Source organism: Engraulis encrasicolus, chromosome 14 (assembly GCF_034702125.1).
Source record: "Engraulis encrasicolus isolate BLACKSEA-1 chromosome 14, IST_EnEncr_1.0, whole genome shotgun sequence".
NCBI lineage: Eukaryota > Metazoa > Chordata > Actinopteri > Clupeiformes > Engraulidae > Engraulis > Engraulis encrasicolus.
This window is the reverse complement of record NC_085870.1, coordinates 53,428,572-53,456,274: the sequence shown is the minus strand read 5'-3', so window position 1 is coordinate 53,456,274 and position 27,703 is coordinate 53,428,572. Positions and strand designations below refer to the sequence as shown.

Below are 27,703 nucleotides of genomic sequence, written 5' to 3'. Positions count from 1 at the left end.
GCCCGTTTTTGTGTTTTTATTTCAGATCATGATAAAATATTGATATGTGATATGTGAATTTTTTTTCGTGACATTTTTACCATATAGCCTAGCCCACCCCTATTAACAATGCAGACAGGTTAGAGGTCCAAGACTAAGATTGGACTGCACAGGCTGACCTTGTTCTTTTTTCTTTTTTTTTTTTCTTTCTTACCATTGTCATTGTGACACAGCACTCCACAGCACACAAGTGAACACTGCACATAACGAAATTGCATTTATGCTTCACCCGTGCAAGGGGGCAGCCCTCAGTGGCGCCCCATGGGGAGCAGTGTGGTGGGACGGTACCATGCTCAGGGTACCTCAGTCATGGAGGAGGATGGGGGAGAGCACTGGTTGATTACTCCCCCCACCAACCTGGCGGGTCGGGAGTCGAACCGGCAACCTCTGGGATGCAAGTCTGACGCCCTAACCGCTCACCCATGACTGCCCAACCCATGACTTGTTCACAGTGGTGCCGTGACCAGAGTGAAGGTTTCTGAGTGAAACAGATGTCAGCTAGCTCCGCCCAGTGATGGGCAACCTGGATTCATTTACAGTCCAGCGCCGCATAATCACACAAATGGCCTGTTTTTACAAGTCCAATTCAACCAGGGGATTATTTAACCAGGGTGCCCATCACTTGCTCCACCCAATTTCAATCCCAAGGTTTTCAGATTAAATTGCAGTCTCTGAGGTACTGAACTTGTCCTACTAAACTTGCTCCTTGACAAGTCAAAAACCCCTAGGGATCACTGGGTCATATTGCCTTCTCTTTGGCTTTGGGAAGCAGACCTTTATGTTGTTTCACAAGCTGAGGGTGTCGCTCACAGTTCACGCAACCATATACCAGAACTATCAAAATCACAGTATTTCGCCCATCACTGAGGTCCCACACACTTTCCTTGGAGGCCTCGTAGGTTCACAAAGTGGGTGCACCTCTGATGGCCCTGAGCGAGCCATCCTACCTCTGACACCATTTAGTGAAGGGGAGAAGAGGTATCCCGCCCAGCTTCAAAACTAGGCCTCAAAGGTGCAAAACGGGGGCTCTAACTGCTACAACTGTCTTCACCCTCAACTAAAACATGCACCGCAGATTTTGAATTGAGTGCCTAGGAATGTGGCCAAAGCCTCCTAGAGATCTGATATGGGTGAGTAGGCCTACACACTCAAGATGTAGATATGGCATTATGAAGGACCTATTCGGTGGATTTGTGCATTACGCTCCAGGAAAATATAGTTGCACTACTCAAAAAAATCCACCAGGGAGCCTACCAACGCCATTTCTTGGTGTAATCAATGAATCCACGATCAGTATCAGCTACGCCAAAGCGTATTCCCGACTGGACATAGATACGCAAAAGTCGCCTACTCCCCCATCACAACTGGCCGTTTTTATTGCGTTGGTATTGATTTTCATTTTGTTAGCCATGTTTTCATGCCTGGATACATAGGCCTGCACGACGATTTTTCATTTCACTGTGGTATTGAGATATGATCGAATAGCTCATTTGTGTCTCCCGTACATTACACCCAATGAGTTCACCGGATGGATGCTTTCCTCCACGGTTCCGTCTGTGTTTTTGAACAGGATCACCGCAGTCTGACTAGTGCCCTCCGCGCTCCACGGAACTCAGTTAGTCATGACCTCTCAACGCTCTAATTCACTGAATGGGAATCATCGATAGTTGTCTCATTTACGCGGATCTACGAGTCGTTGAGACAATTCTCATCCATCTTCATGACCAAGCGCGAGAAGGCTTGAATTGGTTCCTGGCTCCATATCTGATATAAGGTTAAGCCAAGGCGCTTCCTAAGGTGAGTGCTGTGATTTTATCAAACGACTCGTCGATGTGGAGTTGTTTGCCCAATGTTTTTGCTAGCCTGTCGGTCTGAAAAATATTGTTACTTTCAGCTTACGCTGCAACATTGTATTCGTGTGGGGAGGTGATAAACATTGTTGCGCGTAAAGAACAGATGTTCGTTAAACAGGGCTAACCGCATGGACGAAACGTAACCTCTGTCGGTACCAAGCTACCTGATTTCTGTCCCATCCTGCGCAACCAGATCAATGCAAACAGGCCTTTGCCATTTACTGCAGTCATCTTTAAGGATAGGCCATTCAACGACGTTCTCAACATGGGGAATATAGTCTACCCAGAGCACCGGGGTAAAACAAAAAGAACCAAATCGTATGAGAGGCAGCGAGGCCTATTTAGTAATACGGCTGGCCTAAATGTCTGCTACCACAAGTTAACATGTTATCAGAATTGTGAGGTAGGCTAAGCGATTGTTTTGCATAGGCTACTGTGTGGGTAATGTGTGTAGTAGTCTATGGATGGGCTAAAAATGACGCGAGCTAAATATGGCGTGCCCCCTTTCCGTCGCTAACGGGGTTACCACCACCACGAGACAATCGTGGATTCAGACGCAGCCCATAGCTTACCTGCCGTGGGAAAGGTAACACCTCCCATGTTGTAGTCTAATCGTATCAAATATTTTAGGGTCCACTCTTCGTTTCAGTGAAGCCGACTGCCTTTTCAAATCACACCGTTTCACCCGCCAGCCATCCCTGTATTGTTTATTCATCGATGACCATTGACGTTATTTTAATAAGCCATAGGCCTATGCAAAGTCTTTTATGCCTTTTGACAATGGCCAGATAGTATCCCCTCAACTGGGTGACAAAGACACCGTTGAAGTTTAGCACAATATGAACATAAAAACATCTACCTGAGTGAAGACTTGCTCAGCTGGTTTCATTTCCAGCCGGTAGTAGTTTATTGTTTGGTGTTCCATGTGGTGATTTTGCGTGCGTAATCAAAGGATGCATGCTGTGAAAGCATTCTATGGCACATGTTCATCGTTAACTTGGGAGTCTACTGTGTTTTAAGCAACCAGCCTTTTCAACCTCAAATCACATTTGAAATCCAAAGGGCTACAATTAGCCTATTGTTCTATTAGAAAAGAAGTCTGTAGGTTTACGTTTTACCTTTACCTCACACACAGTGCATACCTCTATAAGCTATTATTGTAGAGGTCTACAGAAATGCGTTTGTCTGTGTGCAGTATGCATGAATTTAGAAGATGCTACAACTGTCTAGTCAGTGTCTAATTCTCTAACCTATCTTTCAACATTTTCCCTTGGTCAACTTTCCTTTCTGTGCATTGATCGGCCCATCCAAGGCAGCAATTTAAAGGTACGGTGTGCCTTTAATTTGGGCAATTCTGATGTGGTGTTGCTGCAAATTAGGGGCGTTTTGGTGTCTGATACTGGATGGATTGGTGAATGGTATTGTACTTTGACAGAAGACGGGGGTCTTATGTTCCTCTCTCTAATTACTTATTAAGTAGCTGTTGAAAGACCTGATGGAAGTTGTGCCATTCAAGCTCCAGGATGGCTTTTTGCACATCACTCTGTCTCGCTGCTTCAAAGTTTTAGTTCCTTTCTATTTAACTGGAGTGGATCTTGCCTCCTTCTCCCCTTTGTTGGTGTTTGAGTTGGGTCATGTGACCGTAGATCCTAGTTCCTTAGCACCTAATCACCATATTAGGCTGGGTTGCTCTTTGACTAACGCAGGCTATCAGAGTTGTTTGGATTTGTTCCTCAGCTGTCCCGGGCTGCTGACACCCAGCAGAGTCATCAGGGCTGCTCCATCGTCGTAGACAACGATGAAACACAGTTTGTTGTGGGCCATGCAGTTGTAAATGTACTGACGGTGATTTTGTCAGAAGCTGTTATAACACACGGGTGGGGCTAGGTGCAGACGCAGACGTGTGCTGTGCTGTGCTGTGTGTCTTGAGATGGAAGAATTGGTCAGAGAATGTAAAACCTAACCGCTATGGTGGTGAGAGCTGTTCTAGCTGAAACAGTCACCAAACATATCAGTTTGCACACCTGCACAACTTTGTTGTGCCTGATTGTTTACACATTGTAAATATGATGAAAAAAAAATGGCACTCGACTCAAGGTCTTATTTTTTTCCAGAACTGAGCATGCTCAGAGAGACGTGGGACCTACTCAGATGGAAATAAAAAAAGAGACAGACAGCCTCTCCAATGGGGTCCTGGTTCCTTATTGTACGCAAACATCAGTAAGAGTGGCAGTGGGGTTCTACAGCCACCCCAAACTTGAGAAGGGGACCCTGCGCCTCCCAAATCTCTCAGCAACTGCCTGTTCATGTACAGTACACACACACACACACACAGACACACACACACACACACTTAGGAGCAGGGCTGCACGCTGGCTCCCAGAGAATGTTGCAGATGTGCAGGAACCTCTAAGTGTGTGTGTGTGTGTGCGTGCGCGCACGTCAAAGTAAACAGTTCGACAGGACATTTGTGGGATTTTCCTGATCATCTTGCAGAAGGCTATCAAATGTTTGCCACTGTGCCTGGGGTTTATAGGGGGATGCAACAGCTGCACGTGCAGTTACTCATTCAAAAAAACTTGTGCTGAACACCCCCACACGAAACACAGGCCAAGTAGCATCCTATGACATAGCAGTACTATGCCAGTTTGCATAGACTTTCCACCATGTAGTACAATGATCTTTGAAACTACCGCCATCACTACCATGAAAGTGGATATCTCTGTGAGTGATTTCACAATTAAACAAAAGGACGTTCCTTCCTTTCATAGCAAACTACAGCCACTGACATCTCGAAGAACCAGTTTGCTGGCCTGTTCATGTGAGATGGATGTGAATGGAAGGAAGGGTGTCTTGTTCTGTTCAACAATGCGTGTCTCTCTTGCATGTCTAACATTTCAAAATGGAGTTGAATATGAGCCAGGGTCCTCAAGGAGTGATGTCAGTCTGCAGGGAATCCAAGCAGCTGTTTAGCATCAGCCTGCCTGAAAAACGCCTGCTAGCTTGGGCTGCTCATTTGAGGCTGTTGTTACCATGCCTTTGCAGGGAAATCTACATTTGCCATTAGTTCTAGATTGACACATATTATCCTTTTGAATTTGTTGTGTGTTACTTTAATTATAGTCTCAAAGTCCATTCTTGCATCTCGTTTGTGACATACTTCCTGCATGTTAAAAGGGCCCTTCAAAATAGGATTCTTGAGATTCAGGCTTTGAATGGTGATTATTTGTGAATCATGCATGAGTGTGTAAGTGTTCACACCTGATTATTGTGTTAGTCTGTCACCAGTTGGAAGTGATTTGTCTGAATGGCTCAGAGTTTTACTAACATACTCTGTGCTGGAAGTAATCGGTAAACGTTGATTGCCTGCTCATGGACTTAATCACACCCTCTTCTACTCATTTAGGTTCGCAGATGGGTGCGACGAAGAGCAAGCCCAAAGACCCAGGCCAGAGGTCTCTGAGCTTGGATGGCACCATCGGGATGGGTGGCGGGAGCGGGCACGGGCACCATTTGATGGCTGGCCCGCAGACCCAGACACCCAACCGCAGCCCAGCTGTAGGCACCCACCGACGGGGCACCCAGCCCCAGGCCAACTGCGCAGAGCTGGCCCTGTTCGGAGGGGTGGACCATTCCAGCACCATCACCTCTCCGCATAGGGGACCCTTGGCAGGTAGGATGGTAGCCAGGCTACACCCTCTAAGTGATGCAACACCTTCAGCATTGTTTCTAGTCAGGGGCAATACAAATATCGTTTCTGAGCTCCGGAGAAATCGGGAATTCCACACACTTTATCAGGAAGCAATCAACTTTGAGCAGCTCCAACGGCCCTGGGTAGAGGCATGTTCAAGGCAGTGATGAGTAAAGCAGAGACGTTCTAGTGGGACTAAGAAAATATTTGGTTTAAACTTCAGCACAACCTTTTCTTGCCTCGACCAGTAGCAAGCCGACGGGAGGCGGGCTGGTCAAGCCATTTGGGAAACTTAATTCGTTATCTTCTTGGTCAGACCTACATCTCAGAATGACATTTGAAAGGCGATGATAACCAGGCAAGTAGGATGGTGGAGATGCCCCTCGGTGTGTTTTGCAAGAAGCCCTTACATTTCATAGCAAGAAGCCCTTACATTACATTACAAGAGGCCCTTGGAAGACATTCTCTTTCAAGAACACAAGTCTTGGTCACTCCTAATTTGTAAAGCCCAATTGTCTCTCGGCAGATTTTGTGAAGAAATCTTAATCTGTTGGAACTCTCTATGTTGCCAAGGTTATGAATTGGGTGGTTTTGTTTGTGGTGATGAACTCATAAGTAATAAACTGAAAGTTATCGTATGTCATGTCTCTCTGGGTAGACTAGGCCTATAAAGAGTTCACACAGTCCTTATCCTAAAAACTCAAAAGCTCATCAGCCAACTAACTGACATCCTCCATAATTTGTCTTCCTGCACTTACCTGGGCTTAATTGTTTTCCACTATTGTAAATGGCTTTGGATTAAAAGTCTGTTTTCCAGTTGTACTTTTGTGAATTCAGGTAATTTATCAGCTAGATAGCTTTAGGTTGGCTAAGTGGATTGGTCTACTATAGACATTTCAAACGTCCAAACCACTCAGTGCCTTCTGTTGCTTGAGGTGAACTTTGTCTCGCCCTGCAATTTTCTCTACCTTCATGCACAATATTTCATTAAGTTTAGCTTAACGAGTCCATCACTGCATACTTCAACACTTCCTTGGTGAAATCCAGTTCACTTTAATCATTTTTTCAGGCAGAGGAAACTCAAATCTTTTAATAGCCCCTTTGTATGCTGACACTGGCCATTTGGAAACATTATGGAAGTGCCATGAAATGTACTCCATGCTGGAGATTAACCTATGCTGAGACGATGACAGGGTTTGTGGTGTAGCATTTCTTTTTAAAGGATTAGTGTCCTTCTGTGCTAGACTGTTTTACTGCACAGACGTGGGTGATTGTTATTGTTCTGAGCTAATGCAATCAAGGATTAACAGGTTATAGTGGAGAGGGGGGGGGGGGTCATTGTAATTTGCCAAACAAAGACTCACATACACACACCAACAGTTAGTGCTCTGGACAGGACACCTATCATTCCTATCGTTAGAAAGTCAGACTGTCAGCTCAGCTCTTCAATATGGAAGTCATTTCAGATGTCTTAGCAGCCTATGTGTGAGGGACACGGAGGGTAGAGGACCCGTCAGCTGTCTTCTTGCTGCCCAGCTGTCTGATCATACCCAGCTGCTCTCCCTAGCAAGACTGGACTACCAGAGGCTGCCGGCCGGGCCGCCTGTACTCTAATGAATTTGAATGCTGGGACTCTGGCATTTCTCCAGGTGCACTGAGGACACTCTCCATCGTTCTGTCTCTCCCTCCCTCTCTCTCTCTCTCTCTCTCTCTCTCTCTCTCTCTCTCTCTCTCTCTCTCTCTCTCTCTCTCTTTTGTCTTGCAGGTGGTGTCACAACGTTTGTGGCGCTATATGACTACGAATCGCGCACAGCCTCTGACCTGAGTTTCCAGAAGGGGGAGAGACTTCAAATAGTCAATAACACGTAAGGGGAACATGCCTCACCATCACCACACAGTACAGACCTAACATCATCTTGTTGTGTCCTCTGCATGCAACAATCAATAATTAATCTGTACATATCCAGACGGATCCATGGATGGATGAATAAATGTAGCCTATACAGCTCCAGGCCTTTTTATTAGAATACCATGAAAAAGTTGATTTATTTCCATAATTCCATCAATAATGTTAAACTGTCATGGATTGTAGATTCATGGCCCAGTTTTTTTAACTATTCCAATCATTATTTTTTTTCTTTTTATATACGTTGGCCTTCCAGCTCAAAAAACCCATGAATTGGGGAATTCGCATTATTAGAATATTGTTATAAAATCACATTTTTCTTCATCAAAATTCAGGTCACATTATATCAGTTGAAATTTGGTACTTTCTACATAACATGCAATGGTCAATACTTGGTTAGGACATTCTCTGTCTTCATAATGGCCATGATGCGTTTAACATTGAAGTCAATGGAAAAACAGTGCATGGCAGTTATGGAAGCCCAGATATCCTTGATGCTTTGCTGTCAGCTGTTCTTGTTTGTTGACCTGGTACCCCACACTTCACTCTTCAATATACCCTGTAGATTTCCATGCCACGTTTTGGCGCTAACTCACCAGTTTAATTCTAAATAACCAGAAATGAATCCCCATTGAAAATGAATGGGGTTTAATTTCTGTTGAGTTAGAATTAAACTGGTGAGTTAACACCAAAACGTGGCATGGAAATCTTCGGGTATATTGAAGAGGGAAGTGTGGGACACCAGGTCAGCTATACAAAAACAGCTGACGGCAAAGCATCAAGGATATCTGGCCTTCCATTACTCCTATGCAGTGTTTCTGCTATTGACTTCAATGTTAAACGCATCATGGCCGTTATTATTAATAATATTAAGACAGAGAGAGTCCTAACCAAGTATTGAACATTGCATGTTGTGTAGAAAGTACCAAAGTTCAACTGATTTGATGTGCACTGATGTGAAACAAATTTTGATAAAGAAAATTGTGATTTTATTACAATATTCTAATGATGTGAATTCCCCAATTCATGGTTTTTTTGAGCTGGAAGACCAAAATGTGTAAAAATAAACAATTTAATGATTGGAATAGTTAAAAAACTGGGCCATGAATCTACAATCCATGACAGTTTAACATTATTGATGGAATTATGGAAATAAATCAACTTTTTCATGGTATTCTAATAAAAATGCCTGGAGCTGTATATCAGCCCCACCATTATTTCAGTCTTTTTAAGTTAAGGTTTGACTAGAGTGTCAATTTTAAAATATGAAACTACACACTTGAAACATGAAACTGCACGAACAGTTTTAGGATGATGACTGTTAATGAGTAGGCCTATCATCCATGCTTATACATGGACACTACCACTTTTATTCCTATGGGGAAACTGCTGCAACCAAGCCCACTTAAAAGGATTCATGGCTTTTATCTTTCTGCTGGAGAAAAAGCTGTTCCTCTTCCCCCCAAGACACTGTGTTCATCAGAGCACCCTAAGACCTCAAGTACTGTATTTCGCAAGGCATATGGTCAGCATTACATGTATAGATTAACGGCGATTTGGATGGTTCACAGAGTATTCCACTTGGTACTCAGCGTTCCAAAGCATCTCCAGAAGATCTGTACAGTACATGCATACCTTTCCTGACCTACTCTCTACTTCCCTCTCTCCACCCCAATATCCCAATCCCAATATCCCCCCAACCCCCCTAAAAGCCTCACTAAAGACACCCCTGTTCTGCTAAAAGTGTGGCCACTCTACTGTAATTCTGCTCAGTGCCTTCCTGACTCCCGTCTTGTTCTCTGTGTCGCTTCTTTCCTTTCATGCTTCTTGCTTCTTAAAATTAGGAGAAAGTACAACTTCAGGTCAGTAACACTCCCCTATCCTCCTCATGTATATTCTCTCTCTCTCTCTCTCTCTCTCTCTCTCTCTCTCTCTCTCTCTCTCTCTCTCTCTCTCTCTCTCTCTCTCTCTCTCTCTCTCTCTCTCTCTCTCTCTCTCTTTCTCTCTCTTTCTTTCTTTCTTTCTCTCTTTCTCTCTCTTTCTTTCTTTCTTTCTTTCTTTCTTTCTTTCTTTCTTTCTTTCTTTCTTTCTTTCACTCCCACTCTCTCTTAGCCTTGTGAAGTCTGTCACAATTCAGGGTGGTAAGGGGACATTATCATGTAGCACCATCATGGTCTTCATCTTCTGCTGATGTGAGTTCGTTGCTCTGTGCTTCCCCATCCTTTCTCGCGTGTGTGAAATAAGACACCTCTTCCCCACCACAAGCACACATGCACTGGCTTATTTGTTGCACTTCCAATTTACTATTTATTGCACTCTTGCAGAATATTGGTCCGGGTGTTAAATTGGTGGTATGCAACTGTGTGTTTATATTATGTAACAGAAATTACTTTTCAGTAGTTTTTGTTGTTGGTTGAAAACTTGCGTCTCACTTGTATGGAGGTGCAATTATAGTGTCCAATTCATGCCAGATCTTTTCTCCATCATCATCCATCGTGCCAAAAAGACAGGCCGCAACAAGGATTGGGATGATGTGCTGTTGTGATTGTGGTCTCAAGTTTGATAAACCATTTCCTACTGACCACACTGGAAAAACAAACAAACATACAAATGTCGTGTGATGCTGAGCCAATAGCCTGCCTGTTCTGCCTGGCGGGAGATAACGTCACCATGCTTTTTAAAAGCTTTAATATTTGTGGTCTAGTCATCGTAGAATAGATCATGTTGAAGGTGGTCTGTTGTCTGAAGGCTGCTACAGACTTGTGTGAGAAATGTTTCACATGTTCCACTTGTGTGTGTGTGTGTGTGTGTGTGTGTGTGTGTGTGTGTGTGTGTGTGTGTGTGTGTGTGTGTGTGTGTGTGTGTGTGTGTGTGTGTGTGTGTGTGTGTGTGTGTGTGTGTGTGTGTGTGTGTGTGTGTGTGTGTGTGTGTGTGTGTGTGTGCTTGTGCATTTGTGGATATGCATGGTTGGTTGTGCTTTTCAGGGAGGGTGACTGGTGGCTGGCGCGGTCTCTGACGACGGGGAAGAGCGGCTACATCCCCAGTAACTATGTTGCGCCCTCCGACTCCATCCAGGCAGAAGAGTAAGTCTCTCCATGCTGTCACGTGTCTTCTACAGTCACACACTCCTAGCACATAGGCATGATTACTTTGACATGGACCCAGCAGTGCTTCTTGCGAGCAGTCCTCAGTCTTTCTGTTTCTTTCTTTCTTTCTTTCTTTCTTTCTTTCTTTCTTTCTTTCTTTCTTTCTCTCTCTCTCTCTCTCTCTCTCTCTCTCTCTCTCTCTCTCTCTCTCTCTCTCTCTCTCTCTCTCTCTCTCTCTCTCTCTCTCTCTCTCTCTACTTCCCTCCAAGCAGGTGGTTCTTTGGGAAGATCACTCGTCGGGACTCAGAAAGACTGCTGCTCAGCGTTCAGAACCGGCAAGGAACATTCTTGGTTAGAGAGAGCGAAACCACCAAGGGTAAGCCGTCTGTGGCGACGGGTTTCTGCCTTCAGACTTGCCTTGGTTTGGGGAATGTCAAGGGGAAGCCGCGAGAGTAATTTCACTGAAATATTTGGGGTTGTTTTTGTTTAAGGAGCTATATGAAAGATGAAGCCCCTGACTTGAACAGCATGTTGGAAACTATATATTTGGAATATTTTTTACCTCCTTTATAGAGCATTTTTAAAGATCTTTCTTAGAATATTCTTTATTTTAATGATACCTCTTAATGATAGGTGGATGATGGAGAGGTGTTTTGCTTAGCAATGCACCGACCAAATTAAAAATGAAAGAAACCACATATTTGGGTGACTGAAGCGCCATGAAGCCCTACAAAATAATTTTGTACTACCATCACCTTGTGTCATGACGGTGCCTTAATTTTAGCAGTTCTATTCAAAGTATATTTCAGAGTCATTTTTCTAAAATCATTATTTCTTTAAAATCAATTTTCCACTTGGGTTCCACCTCATTGTATTTTTAAATTTCCAGAGGTCTGTGCTGATGAATAGATGATTAAGGCTCCGCTCCTCATCTAGTCTAATAGCCACCAACGAACGGGGGGGGGGGGGGGGGGGGATGATACTTTGACTTGGAATTGACTTGGCTTGGGTACAGCTTGGATTTGAAATTGACTTGGTCAAATGTGCTTTAACTTGTGACTTGACTCAGACTTGATTGGAAGAACTTGAGACCTACTTGTTGTGACTTGCAAGTTAGTGACTTGGTCCCCTCTCTGCCCCCAATATAGGCGACTATATGTACCATGTAATGCCTTCCTCTGAAGCCTCCTTTGAAAGTCTGTCTTTGGGCGGTGGGAATTTACATGCCTGCCTTTGCAGCTGTGCCCTTTCGGCCATCCTGCCATGGTGGCAAGGCATATTTCAATCATTCAGAAGGAAGTAATTAAGGCATGTTCAGTGACAACTTGGATTACATCCTGCCCAGGCAGGCAGAGCCTGGGGAGGGAAGGGGGGTTGACAGAGTACAGTGATGGCACCCCAAAGTACCCTCTGCGAAGGTGTGAAGTGAAACGGAGGGCAGGGAGTAGGTTTGGTGTGTGCTTATCGGACAGACTATGATCACTTGCAAGACCCCCAGTGAATATGTGCGTGGATGAATCATCCGCCAGAAGAAGTAGGTCACAGCATGAGGGTGCTGGATTACCCCCTGGCTATAAATCTCCCCTTCTCTCTTTCTTTCTCTCTTTCTTTCTCTCCTTCTCTTTTTCCGCTCTCCCTCACCCCCACCTCCTCCTTTCCCCCCCCTTCTGTCTTTTTTCCATCTTTCTCCTACATTCTCCCTCTCTCCCTCCCTCTCTCCCTCCCTCTCCCTCGTCGGCCTTGGTATGTAAGGGGAAGGGCTTCCTTAAACGCTTCTCAGATGGTGCCAGCTGTAATGGCGTGAGGAGAAGATTGATTCTCGCTGGAGGGAGTTTATTTTTGAGGTTTATGCTCCAAAGACAGCGACGAGCCTCTGATTGAGGGAGCTGGGCTGTGATGACGTGTTGTGGCCAAGGGTTTTGGACACCCACAGCCCTCCTGCCGTTTCTGGTGCTTGGCTGACTTGAAATGTGTGCCCCTTTAGAAGTACTCCCCGTCCAAAACACTTGCAGCCGTGGTAGCCGTACAGCACTGTAAAAAGCAAACGCCTTTTTGCAGCTTGTTGGAAGGGTCTCTTTTGGAACAGCCTGCCAGCGTATGAATCGACAGCTGATTTCTTTGAATGCATTATTGTGTAAGAGCATGCTCCTCTTGGCCCTGCAAGATGGGGAGGGGAGCTCAGATAACCAGAGAGGGTTTGAGTGGTGGAGGGGGTGTGGGGACTTTCCGCACTGTGTGTCAAGCATACAGGGGGGCCATTCACAAACAGGTCAATGGCAGTGACGCTGCCATCAGAGGATCTCACGATAGTATCTGGCGGCTGTCTTTGGCTCCTTCTCTTGGGCACAAGCATGCCCTGCCACAGCCACCGTGAACAGCCACACAGCAACTGGCGAATACCACGGCAACAAGAGGAACTTGTCTGTTATTGTCCCCATCTGTCATTTGCTCTCTTGACAGCTGGAATGCTGGTCGACGTAATCCTCCAGTCCAATACCAAACATTCCTTTAAATGTCCTGCGCCTCCATTGGTGTAAGAATGATTAAATGGGAGCATTGCAGTTGTTTGTTTGATCATACATAATACAATGACCGTAAGGCACTAGCCAGTCATTTTCTGCCATCAGTCATTTTCTGATCAATGTGTCCATGTCCAATGTGTCCTTTCTGAAAACTTAATTAAGAAAATTCAAATTTTGTGTCTTGTCTTTTTATCACCCCCGATATCTGCATTCACATGTTACCTCTTTCTCATATTAAAGAAGAGCAGAAACCTGAAACGTGCCTAAAATAAGTGACACAAAAGTGATTTAGACCACTTGCTTTATTTTCCAAGACCTCAGACCAATAGCACTGCTAATATAATGATTGCTTATTTATCACTTTTCTCCCTTCCTTATTTTTGCAGGGGCTTATTGCCTGTCTGTCCTGGACTATGACAACACCAAAGGCCTGAACGTGAAGCACTACAAGATCCGTAAACTAGACAGTGGAGGCTTCTACATCACCTCCCGCACGCAGTTCACCAGCCTGCAGCAGCTGGTCATGCACTATCGCAGTAAGTCCCAGCAGACTATTCCAATGCTGTAGTAGGCACTGCCTCCTTACCGGTAGCTAGCACTCGGTGTCCTGACCAGTAGCTTCTATGTAGAAAACCATCCAACAATAAGCAAAATTCAAATGTACTTTAACACCGCCATTCACGTATACATACCCTTTGAACCAGATCTGTTGCTGGGGGGCTGCCCCAGATGGCACTAATGACCAATGACAGTACAGTTGTCGACCTCCCGTGGACTTCTGGGACAGCAACGAACGTCACCATTGCCTACTGCAAATATAACTGGTTATCTGCCTTAACATTGGAATTCTCTTTTCTGATTGGCTAATGGGGTGACCATTAATTCCGGTCAGGCGTCAAGCGTGCGACTAAGTTAAACGCGCATAGAATCTTCGTTTGGAAATGACTATAAAATATCTACAAATAGTATGTTCACGATTTCACAAATCTTTCAGTATTATTAAAGTATGAACAAAATGTAGCTGATAATAAAAACGTGTTAATGTTTTGTTCATCATTAGTTAATTGATCACTAAGTCTTTATAGACAGACATTAATGTAAAGTGTTACCTAATAATACTAAATAATTAATAAACAAAGATTCTAGACGTTAATCGCATGTTTGACGCAACGGGTCTATCTTGCTCACCAGATTCTGGTGGAGTTAGCATGTTTCCTACAACTTAACAGACAGTAATCGATTAAAAAAAGTACCCTACACTAGTGGCAGATAAGCGTGATAACGGCCTTCGAGGTCGACCGGTTCCACAAAGTTAATGGCTTGGTGGAGGTGAGGACTTTCAGATGGAGCCTTGGCCTCAAAGAAATGCAAGGTCACTACCATTGTCAATATTCAAAACCTTGTTCTCTCATCTCTGAGCAAAAGAGTACTGAGCTGGACTGAGCACCTCTGTGCTTAGGAACGCATGATAGATCAGCCCCCTGGAGTCAGGTGTCCTAAATCAGTCTCAAAATCTGATCAGTATATACAGTGCCCTCCATAATTATTGGCACCCCTGGTTGAGATGTGTTAAAAGCCTTAAAATAAATTCAGTGTTTATTGCAGAAGAATACTGTCACACTGAAAATTGTAGGAAAATGTAGCCTTCAACTCAAATGAATTGTAAGAAAATAAAAAAAATCCCTGACTAAAAAATAATTATTTTTTATTAAATCACCTGTTCCACAATTATTGGCACCCTTAACAATTCCCAGGAAATAAATATAATTGAAGCATTTCTGTCATTTCTACAGTAGTTTACAAAGTTTACCAGAGTATGTAGGAACATTTAATTAGTAATTCATCATTTCCTGTTTCCCTGGGGTATAAATATGACGTGACACCGAGGCCATTTGTCTTATCCACTCTTAAACATGGGAAAGACAAAGGAACACAGCATAGAAGTGAGGCAGATGTGCGTCAACCTTCACAGGTCAGGCAGAGGCTACAAGAAGATTGCCACTCAACTGCAGCTGCCCATATCCACTGTGAGAGGAATAATTAAGAAGTTCAAAACAACTGGAACAGTGGTAAACAAGCCTGGACGAGGACCCAAGTTTATTTTGCCACCACGCACAGTGAGGAGGATGGTAAGAGAAATCAAAAGATCTCCAAAGCTCACTGTTACAGAATTACAACAAATGGTAGCATCCTGGGGTCACAAAGTCTCCAAATCAACCATCAGGCACTGTCTACACGCCAACAAGCTGTTTGGGAGGCATGCACGGAGAAAACCTTTCCTCACTCACAATCATAAACGCAAGCGTCTGGAGTTCGCCAAGCGGTATTGGGGCTTCAACTGGGACCATGTGCTTTGGTCAGATGAGACCAAGATTGAGCTTTTTGGCAACAAACACTCTAAGTGGGTCTGGCGTACCACGAAAGATGCGCATGCTGAAAAGCACCTCATACCCACTGTGAAGTATGGGGGTGGGTCAGTGATGCTGTGGGGCTGTTTCGCTTCCAAAGGCCCTGGGAACCTTGTTAGGGTGCATGGCATCATGAATGCTTTGACATACCAGGACATTTTAAATCAAAATCTGTTGCCCTCTGCCCGAAAGCTGAAGCTGGGTCGTCACTGGGTCTTTCAGCAAGACAATGACCCTAAACATATGGCCAAATCTACACAGAAATGGTTCACCAGACACAAAATCAAGCTCCTCCCATGGCCATCTCAGTCCCCTGACCTCAACCCCATTGAGAACCTGTGGGGTGAGCTGAAGAGGAGAGTACAGAGGAGAGGACCCAGGTCTCTGGATGATTTAGAGAGATTCTGCAAAGAGGAATGGCTGAAGATCCCTCTTTCTGTCTTTTCCCATCTTGTGAAACATTATAGGAGAAGATTAGGTGCTGTTTTGTTGGCAAAAGGGGGTTGTACAAAATATTAACACCAGGGGTGCTAATAATTGTGACACACATTATTTGATGTCAAATAATTATTTCTTTATGTGGGATTTTTTCCCCACTGAATAAATGCACTTGTATTGAAGGTTGGATTTTTCTCTTTTTTTCCATTAAGGTCCCATATTATTTAGAAAAAAAAAATAATAATTGGAAGCTAAAAAACACATCTCAACCAGGGGTGCCAATAATTATGGAGGGCACTGTATATATCAAATCTGATCCAGTCCTGAACATTTCATAACCACATCCATATTTTACTTTTACCGTAATCCAACTAGCTAACAAACAAACATAGTAACAGCATTTATTGCTGCAAAAACTGCAAATATCATTGGCTGAGGTGATAATAATGGCATTGGAATATGAGAGATTTCTCACACGCCCAAACACTTCTCTTGCTTGCAGAGCATGCGGATGGCTTGTGCCACATCCTGACAGACGTGTGTCCGACCATGAAGCCTCAGACGCAAAGCCTGGCACGAGACGCTTGGGAGATCCCCAGACAGTCACTACGCCTCGACGTCAAGCTGGGCCAGGGCTGCTTCGGTGAAGTCTGGATGGGTGAGTGCCAGAGCATCTGGTTACACAGGGGGTACTGTACACACTTTCCCTCTCATGTCATTGGAGTGTGACTTGTATACCACACAATCAAAATTGAAGTACATGCTGTTTTGCTGCAGTGTTGCAAAATCTACATGTTCGATTTAATAAGTCTTTTTCTCTGTGGTAAGCGAGATGAATTGATGCTAGCGCAACGCTTTTCAAAACCTGATCTCGCGTGACCAATTTCTCTCTGAATTAGCGACATGAATGGGGAATCTAATTAGTTAAGCTGATTTGAGCTGTTACCCAAATAAATCCATAAAAGATTGCTCCCTCAAGTGAGATGTTTTACATGGCTTGTGTTTATGTGTTCTGGGACCTGTTCATTGTGACCTGTCTATCTTTGGATTAATTAAAACAATTTGCTTCCAGGGACATCAGAGTCAAGGGCTAATTTCATTTGCAAAACCAATTCATTAAAATGTGATTAGCTTTCTGGGAAAGCTGTGTAAGTCTTTGTCTGAGGGCGTCTTTTAGGCAGTCTGCAAGGGATATATATACCAGATTTATGCAGACTTTATTCAGACTCTACCCTGTGTTGTATGACAGTATTTTTCGTTATATATGAAGATTATATAGTACATGGCATTTTGGTATTGACTGTAAATGATTGTTTTGACAGAGACATTAATTTAAGCTTGATTTTAATTGAGAAGGCCACTAGTCAAACTCCTAACCACTAGATGCATTGAAAACCCAGCTTTTTCAAATGTAATCCCTAGTCAACCCCTAATATTGTCAACAGAGCATTTTATTTTCGGGATAAACTCTTTTTTTTTAGTTTCCCAGCCACAGCAATGCGTGCTTGTTCCATGCTTGTTCGGCCCCTTTCCAATATGAGTACTCCACATGACTCAGACTGTTTGCTTGTGGCTATGATGATCTGTGTGACATTCACACTTGACCTTTGATCCCCACCTCCAGGCACATGGAACGACACCACACAGGTGGCCGTTAAGACCCTGTATGCAGCCACCCTAGTGTAGAACCAGAGTAGAGTAGAACTCTGCCCTACTTAAAAACTTAAAAATTATTCTGTTTTCCAGCCTTATCTACAAGTATTTTTAGGTAAATTATTTAGGTAGCCATTTTGGTTACTGCATTACCACATTCTTTGCAGATCAATAATTTTATTTAACTTTATAATTTGATATATACATAATTAAATGTATAATAACTGCTTTTCAACCACAGTGCCGTTACTGCCTTTTTTGCTTTGTAGGGCAGAACTGATATCTGAAAGGAATTGCTGTTATGTTTTTGTAGGCACGTGGAATGGCACGACGCGGGTGGCCATTAAGACGCTGAAGCCGGGCACCATGTCTCCCGAAGCCTTCCTGGAGGAGGCCCAGGTCATGAAGAAGCTGCGGCACGAGAAGCTGGTCATGCTGTATGCCGTGGTCTCAGAGGAACCCATCTACATCGTCACAGAGTACATGAGCCAAGGTCAGAATACTGCACATGTGTTCATGTGAAGGGTTTTGTTTTAAACTTTTGACTTTTGCATTTTATCATTGGAAATGACTGTTCAGACGTCCTTTCATCATTGTGTGAATTCTTGCGATTCAAATATTTTGAGAACGCACAGTTGTGCTCATAATAATAGCAGTGCCTTTAGAAAGATGAGTTAATGTCAAAATTCTTCAACTAAATTGTACTTTAATGAGCAAAAATACCCTTGAAGTGGATGTTTCAACAAGACAATGACCCCAAACACGCCAACAAGCAAGCAGAGTCATGGTTCCAGACAAACTGCATCCAACTAATGGAGTGGCCAGCACCCAGTCCCAGACCTTCATCCCATCGAAAACTTGTGGGCTAACATAAAAAATGCTGTTCATGAGGTAAAACCAAGAAATGCAGAGGAATTGTGGAATAATCAATTAACCTGGGCTGCACTACCCGTTGACCGTTGTCAGACTTTGGTCGACTATTACTACTACTACAAACCCCAACTCCGGTGAAGTTGGGACGTTTAGTAAACTGAGAATAAAATCAAAATGCTATCATTTTCAAAACATTCAATACATTCCTTAGATGGAGAATAGTGAAAAGACAACATATGAAGTGTTAAAACCGAGAAAAAAATATTGTTTTAGGGGAAATATGTACTAATTTCTAATTTGATAAATTTGATAAATGTTATAAACATCCAAATAAGATAAAACAAAAAGGAAGAACATTTCAAAATGAATTGTACTGATGAACAATTTGAATGTCCAGGTATAAGACAATCACAGAGAGGCTGAGTCACTCAGAATTAAAGATGCAGAGCGAACAATTACCATAGTTATTACATACAGTTTTGAATTCCCTTGATTTACTGTGTTTGAGTGTATATAAGACATATGACATTTTTGTCATTAAAATCATTGTATAGGTTCATGACGTCATGAAATATATATTGGCTGTAGTCTCACTCTAGCACTCTGAGAATTACAGCTGGTGAAAACTTGACCATATTAAGGACGCTTCAAGTGTGCAAATGATAGAGGGGTTTAACATTCCCCTATCCACCCGAGCTCACTTGAAATAGACCCAGAAGACATGGAAAACTGTCCTTTGCTTACAGGAGTCAGCAGCAGTTGCAGAAGTCAATTATTTTTGAAAATAATACAATGTTGCACATCCTGTGCTACAGTGAAAATTGACCATGCAACTTGTGTTAGTGCTAACTTCAAAAGTCAGCCTCCATGATAGCATGGGGGTGCAGTAGTACATTGGTTAAGCTGTTCTAACTCACCTGTAGAATTGAATGATTATTATTATTTTTTTTAATATATTTTAATTTTTCTTCAAATGCTACTATTACTATGTCAGAACGCTACAAAGGACTTTTAGAAAAAGCACAACAAAATACCTCCTCTTAATGTATGTTCTCTACAAGTCTTCTGTTGTCCAGTCTTGCACTTTAAATGTCTGTATGAGCACTGTCTATGTCCATACTGTCTTATGTCCATGTATGAGTACTGTCTATGTCTATACTGTCTATGTCCTTACCTAGATTAGTCTATGTCTGCATGGGAAAGCAAGAAACGTCATTTCAAATTCTTTGTATGACCAGTGCATGTAAAGAAATTGAGAATAAAACCAACTTGACTTGACTTGACTTGAATACAGTACTGAATGAAATAAATGGGGTTTAAACAGCATGAAAAGCCACTCGTGCAATATATTTTGAAGGGAGATCTTCGATTACTGCCACATAGTAGGACAAATTGTATTCTCTACTATGTTTTAACAGTTTAACTCAAACATAAGGACCAGCAGGACATTAAATGGCAGGCTTTTGGTCAAGACATGTCACATTGTAAGCACTACAGAAAGGAAAACATTGCAAAACATGACAAGGAATACACCTACCATTTAAGCTGTTGAAATCATGTCCAAGATAGGTTTTTATATACAGCTCCAGGCCTTTTTATTAGAATACCATGAAAAAGTTGATTTATTTCCATAATTCCATCAATAATGTTAAACTGTCATGGATTGTAGATTCATGGCCCAGTTTTTTAACTATTCCAATCATTATTTTTTTCTTTTTATATACGTTGGCCTTCCAGCTCAAAAAACCCATGAATTGGGGAATTCGCATTATTAGAATATTGTTATAAAATCACTTTTTTCTTCATCAAAATTTGGGTCACATTAAATCAGTTGAAATTTGGTACTTTCTACATAACATGCAATGGTCAATACTTGGTTAGGACATTCTCTGTCTTAATAACGGCCATGATGTGTTTAACATTGAAGTCAATGGCAAAAACAGTGCATGGGAGTAATGGAAGGCCATATATCCTTGATGCTTTGCCGTCAGCTGTTCTTGTTTGTTGACCTGGTGACCCACACTTCACTCTTCAATATACCCGTAGATACCCATGCTACGTTTTGGTGTTAACTCACCAGTTTAATTCTAACTCACCAGAAATAAAACCCCATTCATTTTCAATGGGGTTTCATTTCTGGTGATTTAGAATTAAACCGGTGAGTTAGCGACAAAACATGGCATGGAAATCTACAGGGTATATTGAAGAGTGAAGTGTGGGACACCAGGTCAGCTATACAAGAACAGCTGACGGCAAAGCATCAAGGATATCTGGCCTTCCATTACTCCCATGCACTGTTTCTGCCATTGACTTCAATGTTAAACGCATCATGGCCGTTATTATTAATAATATTAAGACCGAGAGAGTCCTAACCAAGTATTGAACATTGCATGTTGTGTAGAAAGTACCACATTTCAACTGATTTGATGTGCACTGATGTGAAACAAATTTTGATGAAGAAAATTGTGATTTTATTACAATATTCTAATGATGTGAATTCCCCAATTCATGGGTTTTTTGAGCTCGAAGACCAAAATATGTAAAAACAAACAATTTAATGATTGGAATAGTTAACAAACTGGGCCATGAATCATCTATAATCCATGACAGTTTAACATTATTGATGGACTTATGGAGATAAATAAACTTTTTCACGCTATTCTAATAAAGTGGCCTGGAGCTGTACATCATCTCATCGGTTAATGCTATTAACTGTTAAGTGTTGTCTTTTGTTTTGTTTTTAGTCTTCCTCGAGATTTGCTGCCTTTTGTTGTACCCGTCTCAAATCTTTTGAGACACGTTGGATTTACATATTCATGAATATCCCCCAAAACAATAATTTTGGTCAGTTTTGATGGCTGATATGTTTTCTTTGTACCGTTCTCCAACTAATGTCAGAACCAGACTTCTGAAAATGGCAGTATTTTGTTATTATTCACAATTAACCTTGCGTCCCAACTTCTATGGAGTTGGGGTTTGTATATTGAGAGATTAGATGGATCGATGCATACAAATGTGTAGCAAATAGATGGATTTTAATTTAAACATGCTAGTCTGTTGAACTAACAATCTGCCTTTTTTCCCTTTCTTCGTGTCCTTTGTTTGGACTGTTTGTCTTCCCTCACCATTCACAGGAAGCCTCCTGGACTTCCTGAAAGGTGATGCAGGGAAACTCCTGCGCTTGCCACAGCTGGTGGACATGGCAGCACAGGTATGGACGTCATGACTACTATTGTCCAAGAAAAATATCTGCACTAAGTCGCTAAGGGAAAAGATGTGTGATGTTACCAGTGGTGACATAATGAGGGGATGAAGTGGGACCAGGGTGAGCGAAGTGGGACCAGGTGGGACCAAGTTGGTCCGGGGAAGCGTTTTAGGTGCACGGAGTCAGATAAATGTAGATGGGCGTGGATTCCATTGGAGCTGGTTTTAAAGGGACACTGTGTGAGATTTTTAGTTGTTTATTTCCAGAATTCATGCTGCCCATTCACTAATGTTACCTTTTTCATGAATACTTACCACCAGCATCAAATTCTAAGTATTCATTATGACTGGAAAAATGGCACTTTTCATACATGAAAAGGGGGATCTTCTCCATGGTATGCCATTTTGAATTTCCAAAAATTGCCATTTTTAGCTGCAAAAATGACTGTGCTTGGACCATACTAGAAAATATTTGTTTATTACTCAGTAAACTTTCATGTAAACATCAATTTTGCCAATGGGCAGCCCAGTTTCAATGAGCACCATAGTTGCAGTACCTTTTTTGACCATTTCCTGCACAGTGTCCCTTTAAATAAGACCCTGAATTTGCAGCTATGCCCCAGTTGTTGTTGTTGTTGTTTATATCCTTTTACACTGAAGTCTTTTGATCACGTTTTGTTTGGTAGATTGCCGCTGGAATGGCATATGTGGAAAGGATGAACTACGTGCACAGAGACCTTCGAGCCGCCAACATCCTGGTTGGGGACAGCCTGGTGTGTAAAGTGGCTGACTTTGGCCTGGCCCGACTCATTGAAGACAACGAGTACACAGCCAGACAAGGTGAGAAACACCTGTGCTTGTGTTTTATGCAATCAATACATTCACTATGTTCAGAGATGATTGGACAGCCAACAGAAAGGGGAACGTCTGGTCACTGCAATTGTGCTCCAGGAATAAACTTATAACAAATTAAAAGGCAATGTTTTCATCATTCTAGATCTTCATCATACATGTTCAGGTTGGATTTTTGGAGTACAGTTGCAGTGTGCAGACCTACCTGTTTTCTCTGGCACCTGCAAAAAAGACTTTGTTTTCAGTAGTGGTTGCACACATCCAATCAATGGAAACATTCACATTCTACATTGATACAAAAGATAAGGACTGCAATTTGACTTTGTATTGTAATTTCAATTTACCCATCATGACATCCAATCCCTCAGGGGCCAAGTTTCCAATCAAGTGGACCGCACCGGAAGCAGCACTTTATGGACGCTTTACCATCAAGTCAGACGTCTGGTCATTTGGGATACTTCTCACAGAACTGGCCACCAAAGGCAGAGTCCCATATCCAGGTACAGCGTTCTTACGTTTCCTGCCCATTTTCATTTTTGGGGGGCATTTTTAGACTTTCATTTAGACAGGAAAGTTGAAGATGGAGACAGCAAAACAGTGGTATAGAGATATGGGGTGATTTGGGAAATGACCCAGGCCAGATTCAAACCCGCTCCCCCATGGGCATGAAAGCGGCGCCCCCTGTCCTGCCCATTTTCTATTGACCATATTCATGTTTTCGGTCGATTTTCAATAATCGTGATACGAACCAAATTGTGAGTTGAGTGTATCGTTACAGCCCTAGCCTTCACATGTAGCTGGATTGAGTTCTCTTGCTACTAAATGGCTTACAGATATGCAGTTAGCACCATTACTTGTTGGGTTATTTCACGTGAAATCAGACACTTTGGGACCCGACCGACACAGATTTCAATCATACTTGCTGTGCCTGTTTAGTAGCAAGGTAGCACCCCAGAACTGCATTTGTGTGAATCTGACACCAATATTAAGGGAGAAACAGACTAGCAAAGGTTTACATATGAGGGTAGGACACTATGCATTCAGCCTTGATTATCAGTCAGTGTAAGTCACAAAAAGATGTCTGAGGTTTTGTTTGGAAGCTCCGTTCTAGCTCTACACATTACACACACAGCATGGAATACAACAACCTTCAGAATATGAATTATGATACATTGAAAAATTAAAAATATAAATATAAAAAAAAACCAACCTTATTTTAAAATGGCCGGTTTCTTGTCTGAACATGGCCTGTAAGTTCATAAACAACACCTGAAAATGGGGTGTTTGGTTCTTTATTCATTTCAGAGATAATGGGACATAAAGGTTGAAATGAGTTGTAATGAAGTAGTAATAGAGTAGTGTCAGGGACAGGACTGCACTGGCCATCTGGCATAACAGGCATTTTCCCGGTGGGCCCTGCACCCTCGTCGGTCCCTATTCCAGGTACTCAAAAACTACACAGCTTCTGCCCATTGTCAATGGACACAGTGGAAGCTAGACCATTTTCAGCATTCAGAGAAGGCAGGGTTGAAAGAATAAGCTCAGTAAAGGAATTTTCTAAATGTTCAAGCATCAAAGGGTATGTTGTAGCTGTATATGATGGCAACTAGTGGCTAGCATGTGTTGAGGACTGTATGCTGAGCACTGGAGAGGTGAGACCGAACTTCCTGCATCCTCATGGACCATCTCCATCCTTCACATATTCCGATAGACATGCTGTCATGTGATATTACTATGGTATTACCATATTATTACTAGGTGATTTGTATGATGCCATATTTTTGAGTCCCATTGTCTCTGAAATGAATAAAGAACCAAACACCAGCATTTCAGGTGTTGTTAATGACATTGCAGGCTATGTGTAGACAAGGAACTGGCCATTGTAAAATATAAGTTTTTTTGATATTCAATTTTTTAATTTTTCAATTTATGAGAATTCATAATCTGAGGGTTGTTGTATTCTATGCTGTTGTGTAATTTGTAAAGCCAGAAAAGAGCTTTCAAATAACACCACAGGCATGTTTTTGTGACTTACACTGACTGATATAATCAAGGCTGAATGCATAGTGTACTACCCTCATGTGTAAACCTTTGCTAGTCTGTTTCTCCCTTAATATTGGTGTCAGATTCACACAAATGCAGTTCTGGGGTGCTACCTTGCTACTAAACAGGCACAGCAAGTATGATTGAAATCTGTGCCGGTCGGGTCCCAAAGTGTCTGATTTCACGTGAAATGACCCTGTTTGCAATTCAGTTTCTCATTAGAAACATACTAAGCTGTTAACGCGTAAGCTTTAAGGGTCCTGATTAGGGCGGCATAATTATAGAAAAAATGATAATCACGGTTATTTGGGTCAATTATTGTTTAACAATAGCAAACAACTGAATTTTGTGCACAATGATATTTAAAATCACTCAATGATATGTAACCAAGAATATGTATATAAGGGATGAACAAAATAAAAGTGAATTTTAATAATTATGTAAAGGGCAATACATTTCGATGAATTGTGCAGCCCTAGTCCAGGACCTCTGAGCTGCCCTGACCATTCCTATCCTGTGGTGTCCTGTTTCTATGTAGGCATGGTGAATCGGGAGGTGCTGGACCAGGTGGAGCGTGGCTACCGCATGCCGTGCCCCATGGACTGCCCCAGCTCCCTGCACGACCTCATGCTGAACTGCTGGCGCCGGGAGCCCGAGGAGCGGCCCACCTTCGAGTACCTGCAGGGCTTCCTGGAGGACTACTTCACCTCCACAGAACCCCAGTACCAGCCGGGAGACAATCTCTAGGGCAGAGGTTCCCCAACTTTTCCAATTTGGGGCCCCACTTGAAGCGTTCACTAATGTTCTGGGCCCACCTCTGACCCAATTAACAATACAACTCAGATAGACAGTGAACAAGAAAACACAAACAAAAATAATTTCGATTTTTAGACAAATTATTTCAAGGCCCACTTGGAATACCTTCAGGGCCCACCAGTTTGCCCCAGCCCACAGTTTGAGAATCATTGCTCTAGGGCACTCTCCTCTCCAGGGCAGGGTAGGGCCTTGTGTGGGTGTGGGTGCGGACGGGATTCTATGTATGTATGCAGGACTGTGTGTTTGTGTACCGACACACACACACACACATGCTTGCACACAGATGGTACCATGTGGAGAGTTGGACAGAGAACAAGAAAGGCACTTCCATTGAAAGGAATGGTGTGTTTTGTGTGCACGTTGGTGTGTGTGTGTGTCCAAGTGAGAGAATCAGTGAGCTTGCCCCCCCCCCTGACCCTTGGGGAGAATAACCAAGCCTGGAGTTTGGATTGGTTTGGTGGTCAACTCCAGATTGGTTTGGGAGGAGAGGGGAACGGATGACATGCCCCGCCCCCTTCTCATCATCCCCCCTGTGGAGTGGAGCAGGAACCCACCTCAAAACACAGCACCTGGATGTGCTAATAGACTGAGGAGTACTGACGCTGGACACCACCATACGTCTCTCCACCTCTCTTTACCTCTCATCTACACTCCTCCTTTCCCTTCCTCTCCACCTCTCCTTTTCTCTCCTCTCCCCTTTCCTCTCCCCTCTGAGGGTCTACAGGGGTCTCTGCAGAAGCAGGCAGCAATTTGACTCAAACTGAGTGACTCTCTCTAAACCTTATTTATCTTTTTTGTTTTGTTTTTTCATGGACAGTGGACATTGACCTAAGGTGTGTGTCTTTGTTTGGGGGGGGGGGCTTCCTTCATCTTTACTTCAACGTAGCTGCTGCTGCCGTTACGTTTCCTTTCTTTCTTTTTTGCCTCTTCTTTGTCTCTCCCTTTTCACTGTTGTCTGCCTGGCTGTGCCATGGGCTACACATGGTCATCGCACATACGCAGGGCAGGCAGTCACCTCCAGAGAAGTGTTGCCTGGCATACACCTCTTTCATGAAGGGGCTGTGCTAGCAGCTGACTGACTGTCCTACAGACATGGTCGGCAACCGTTTGCTGTCTGTGGGCAGCAATTTCTTGCACGTTCTCCCACCTCCATAAAAAAAGAGTGAGTGGTATGGAGTGGTCTGTCCTCTTTTCAACTTTTGTAGGATGTATTTTGTACTTTTACGAAAACTTGAAGCACCATGTATGGATGCTTAGTGCTGCCATTGCATTGTTGTGTGTTTTTTTTTCTTTTTTGACATTTGGTCTCTTTAAGGGAGCTAAAAGAGATGTGTCATGTGGTCTTCAGAAGGAACAGAATAACGAATTGAAGTGTCTTGGAAGAGAAAAATATTGATGTACACATGATGGGTTGGATATGAAGACTAATGGAAAAGGATCATATGTCCAAAATATTGAGCTTTTGGTTCTTTTTTTGTTTGTTTCTGATTTCATTGTTTTTGTAGGCTCTGATTTTCCCCTCCTCCTTAGCAGTGGGACATTTAGCAATTACCTCAAGGTTGCTGAGACAAAATGGCTGAACTGCCAAAGTCTGTTCACTGCCTTGCTCCTTGCCTTCACTGCCCATTCACCTGTCTGGAATTTTACATTAGAGGAACAAGAGGGGTAACAAAATAAGCTGGTCTTCTCTTGATATGGTGTTTTTCCAAACCTGCTGTATTTTGAGTCATCAGTGACTTTTTAAAGGTGCCATTTATTCATATATCGAAGCAGAGACATGAGATGAAGTTTAGGAAACAAGATGCTTATGAAGATTTTCTTGTTTGCTGAAGGCTTGTGGTATTTTGTACTTTACCCCTTGTTGGCCAATGGGGTGCCTCCTGATTCATTTGACTATAGCTAAAATAATTTGCCTTTTCTACAGCCCTCACCAGCTATAGTGTTAAAAAGCATAAAGACCATGTCGGCATGTAAAGTGTTTCATCTGCTGTGGCAGCTCCATGGCAGATCACAAGATAAAAGCCAGCAGGTGTTGTCGTTTGTCACTGGCAAAGAGCCCCCCTCTGTGGCCAAGTCACCAGTCTCTACCTTCAAATTTCACCTGTGAAATTGAAATGAGAAACGATGGCCCAGTTTTAACCTCCTAAGAAACCAAGAAGTCAAGAATGCCTGCACCATAGTGTGCCAATCAAGGCCATCCATATTGTATACTCCCGTCTACCTTTTTTGCTTATAAAATTGCATATTGCTTTGGACCGTTTTCATCTCGCATAAGACTGAACACTACTGCAATGTTGTTGGCGTCTCCACTATGTCCAC

At 42.8% G+C, this 27,703-nt stretch overlaps 1 protein-coding gene across 2 annotated transcripts; it reads left to right on the top strand.

The window, feature by feature from the left end:
- Window positions 1–899: 899 nt before the first annotated feature.
- Window positions 900–27,383, top strand: LOC134462886 (proto-oncogene tyrosine-protein kinase Src-like). 2 transcript variants are annotated; one of them, XM_063216124.1, is made up of 13 exons: window positions 900–1,836; window positions 5,299–5,565; window positions 7,349–7,448; window positions 9,334–9,351; window positions 10,474–10,572; window positions 10,848–10,951; window positions 13,484–13,633; window positions 16,446–16,601; window positions 17,910–18,089; window positions 21,604–21,680; window positions 22,360–22,513; window positions 22,894–23,025; window positions 25,107–27,383. In XM_063216124.1, the coding sequence occupies exons 2-13, from the start codon at window positions 5,307–5,309 to the stop codon at window positions 25,313–25,315; spliced, it is 1,638 nt and encodes a 545-aa protein (XP_063072194.1). In that variant the 5' UTR covers window positions 900–1,836; window positions 5,299–5,306; the 3' UTR covers window positions 25,316–27,383. The 2 variants fall into 2 exon arrangements, with proteins under 2 accessions (XP_063072194.1, XP_063072195.1); XM_063216125.1 differs by lacking the exon at window positions 9,334–9,351.
- The last annotated feature ends 320 nt before the right edge of the window (window positions 27,384–27,703 follow it).

Bases quoted from the DNA above. Each gene is read 5' to 3' on its own strand.
- LOC134462886 (XM_063216124.1), top strand. From the start codon at position 5,307: ATGGGTGCGACGAAGAGCAAGCCCAAAGACCCAGGCCAGAGGTCTCTG. The intron at 13,634-16,445 runs GTAAGTCCCAGC...TCTTGCTTGCAG, and splicing joins GCTGGTCATGCACTATCGCA to AGCATGCGGATGGCTTGTGC. The intron at 23,026-25,106 runs GTACAGCGTTCT...GTTTCTATGTAG, and splicing joins AGGCAGAGTCCCATATCCAG to GCATGGTGAATCGGGAGGTG.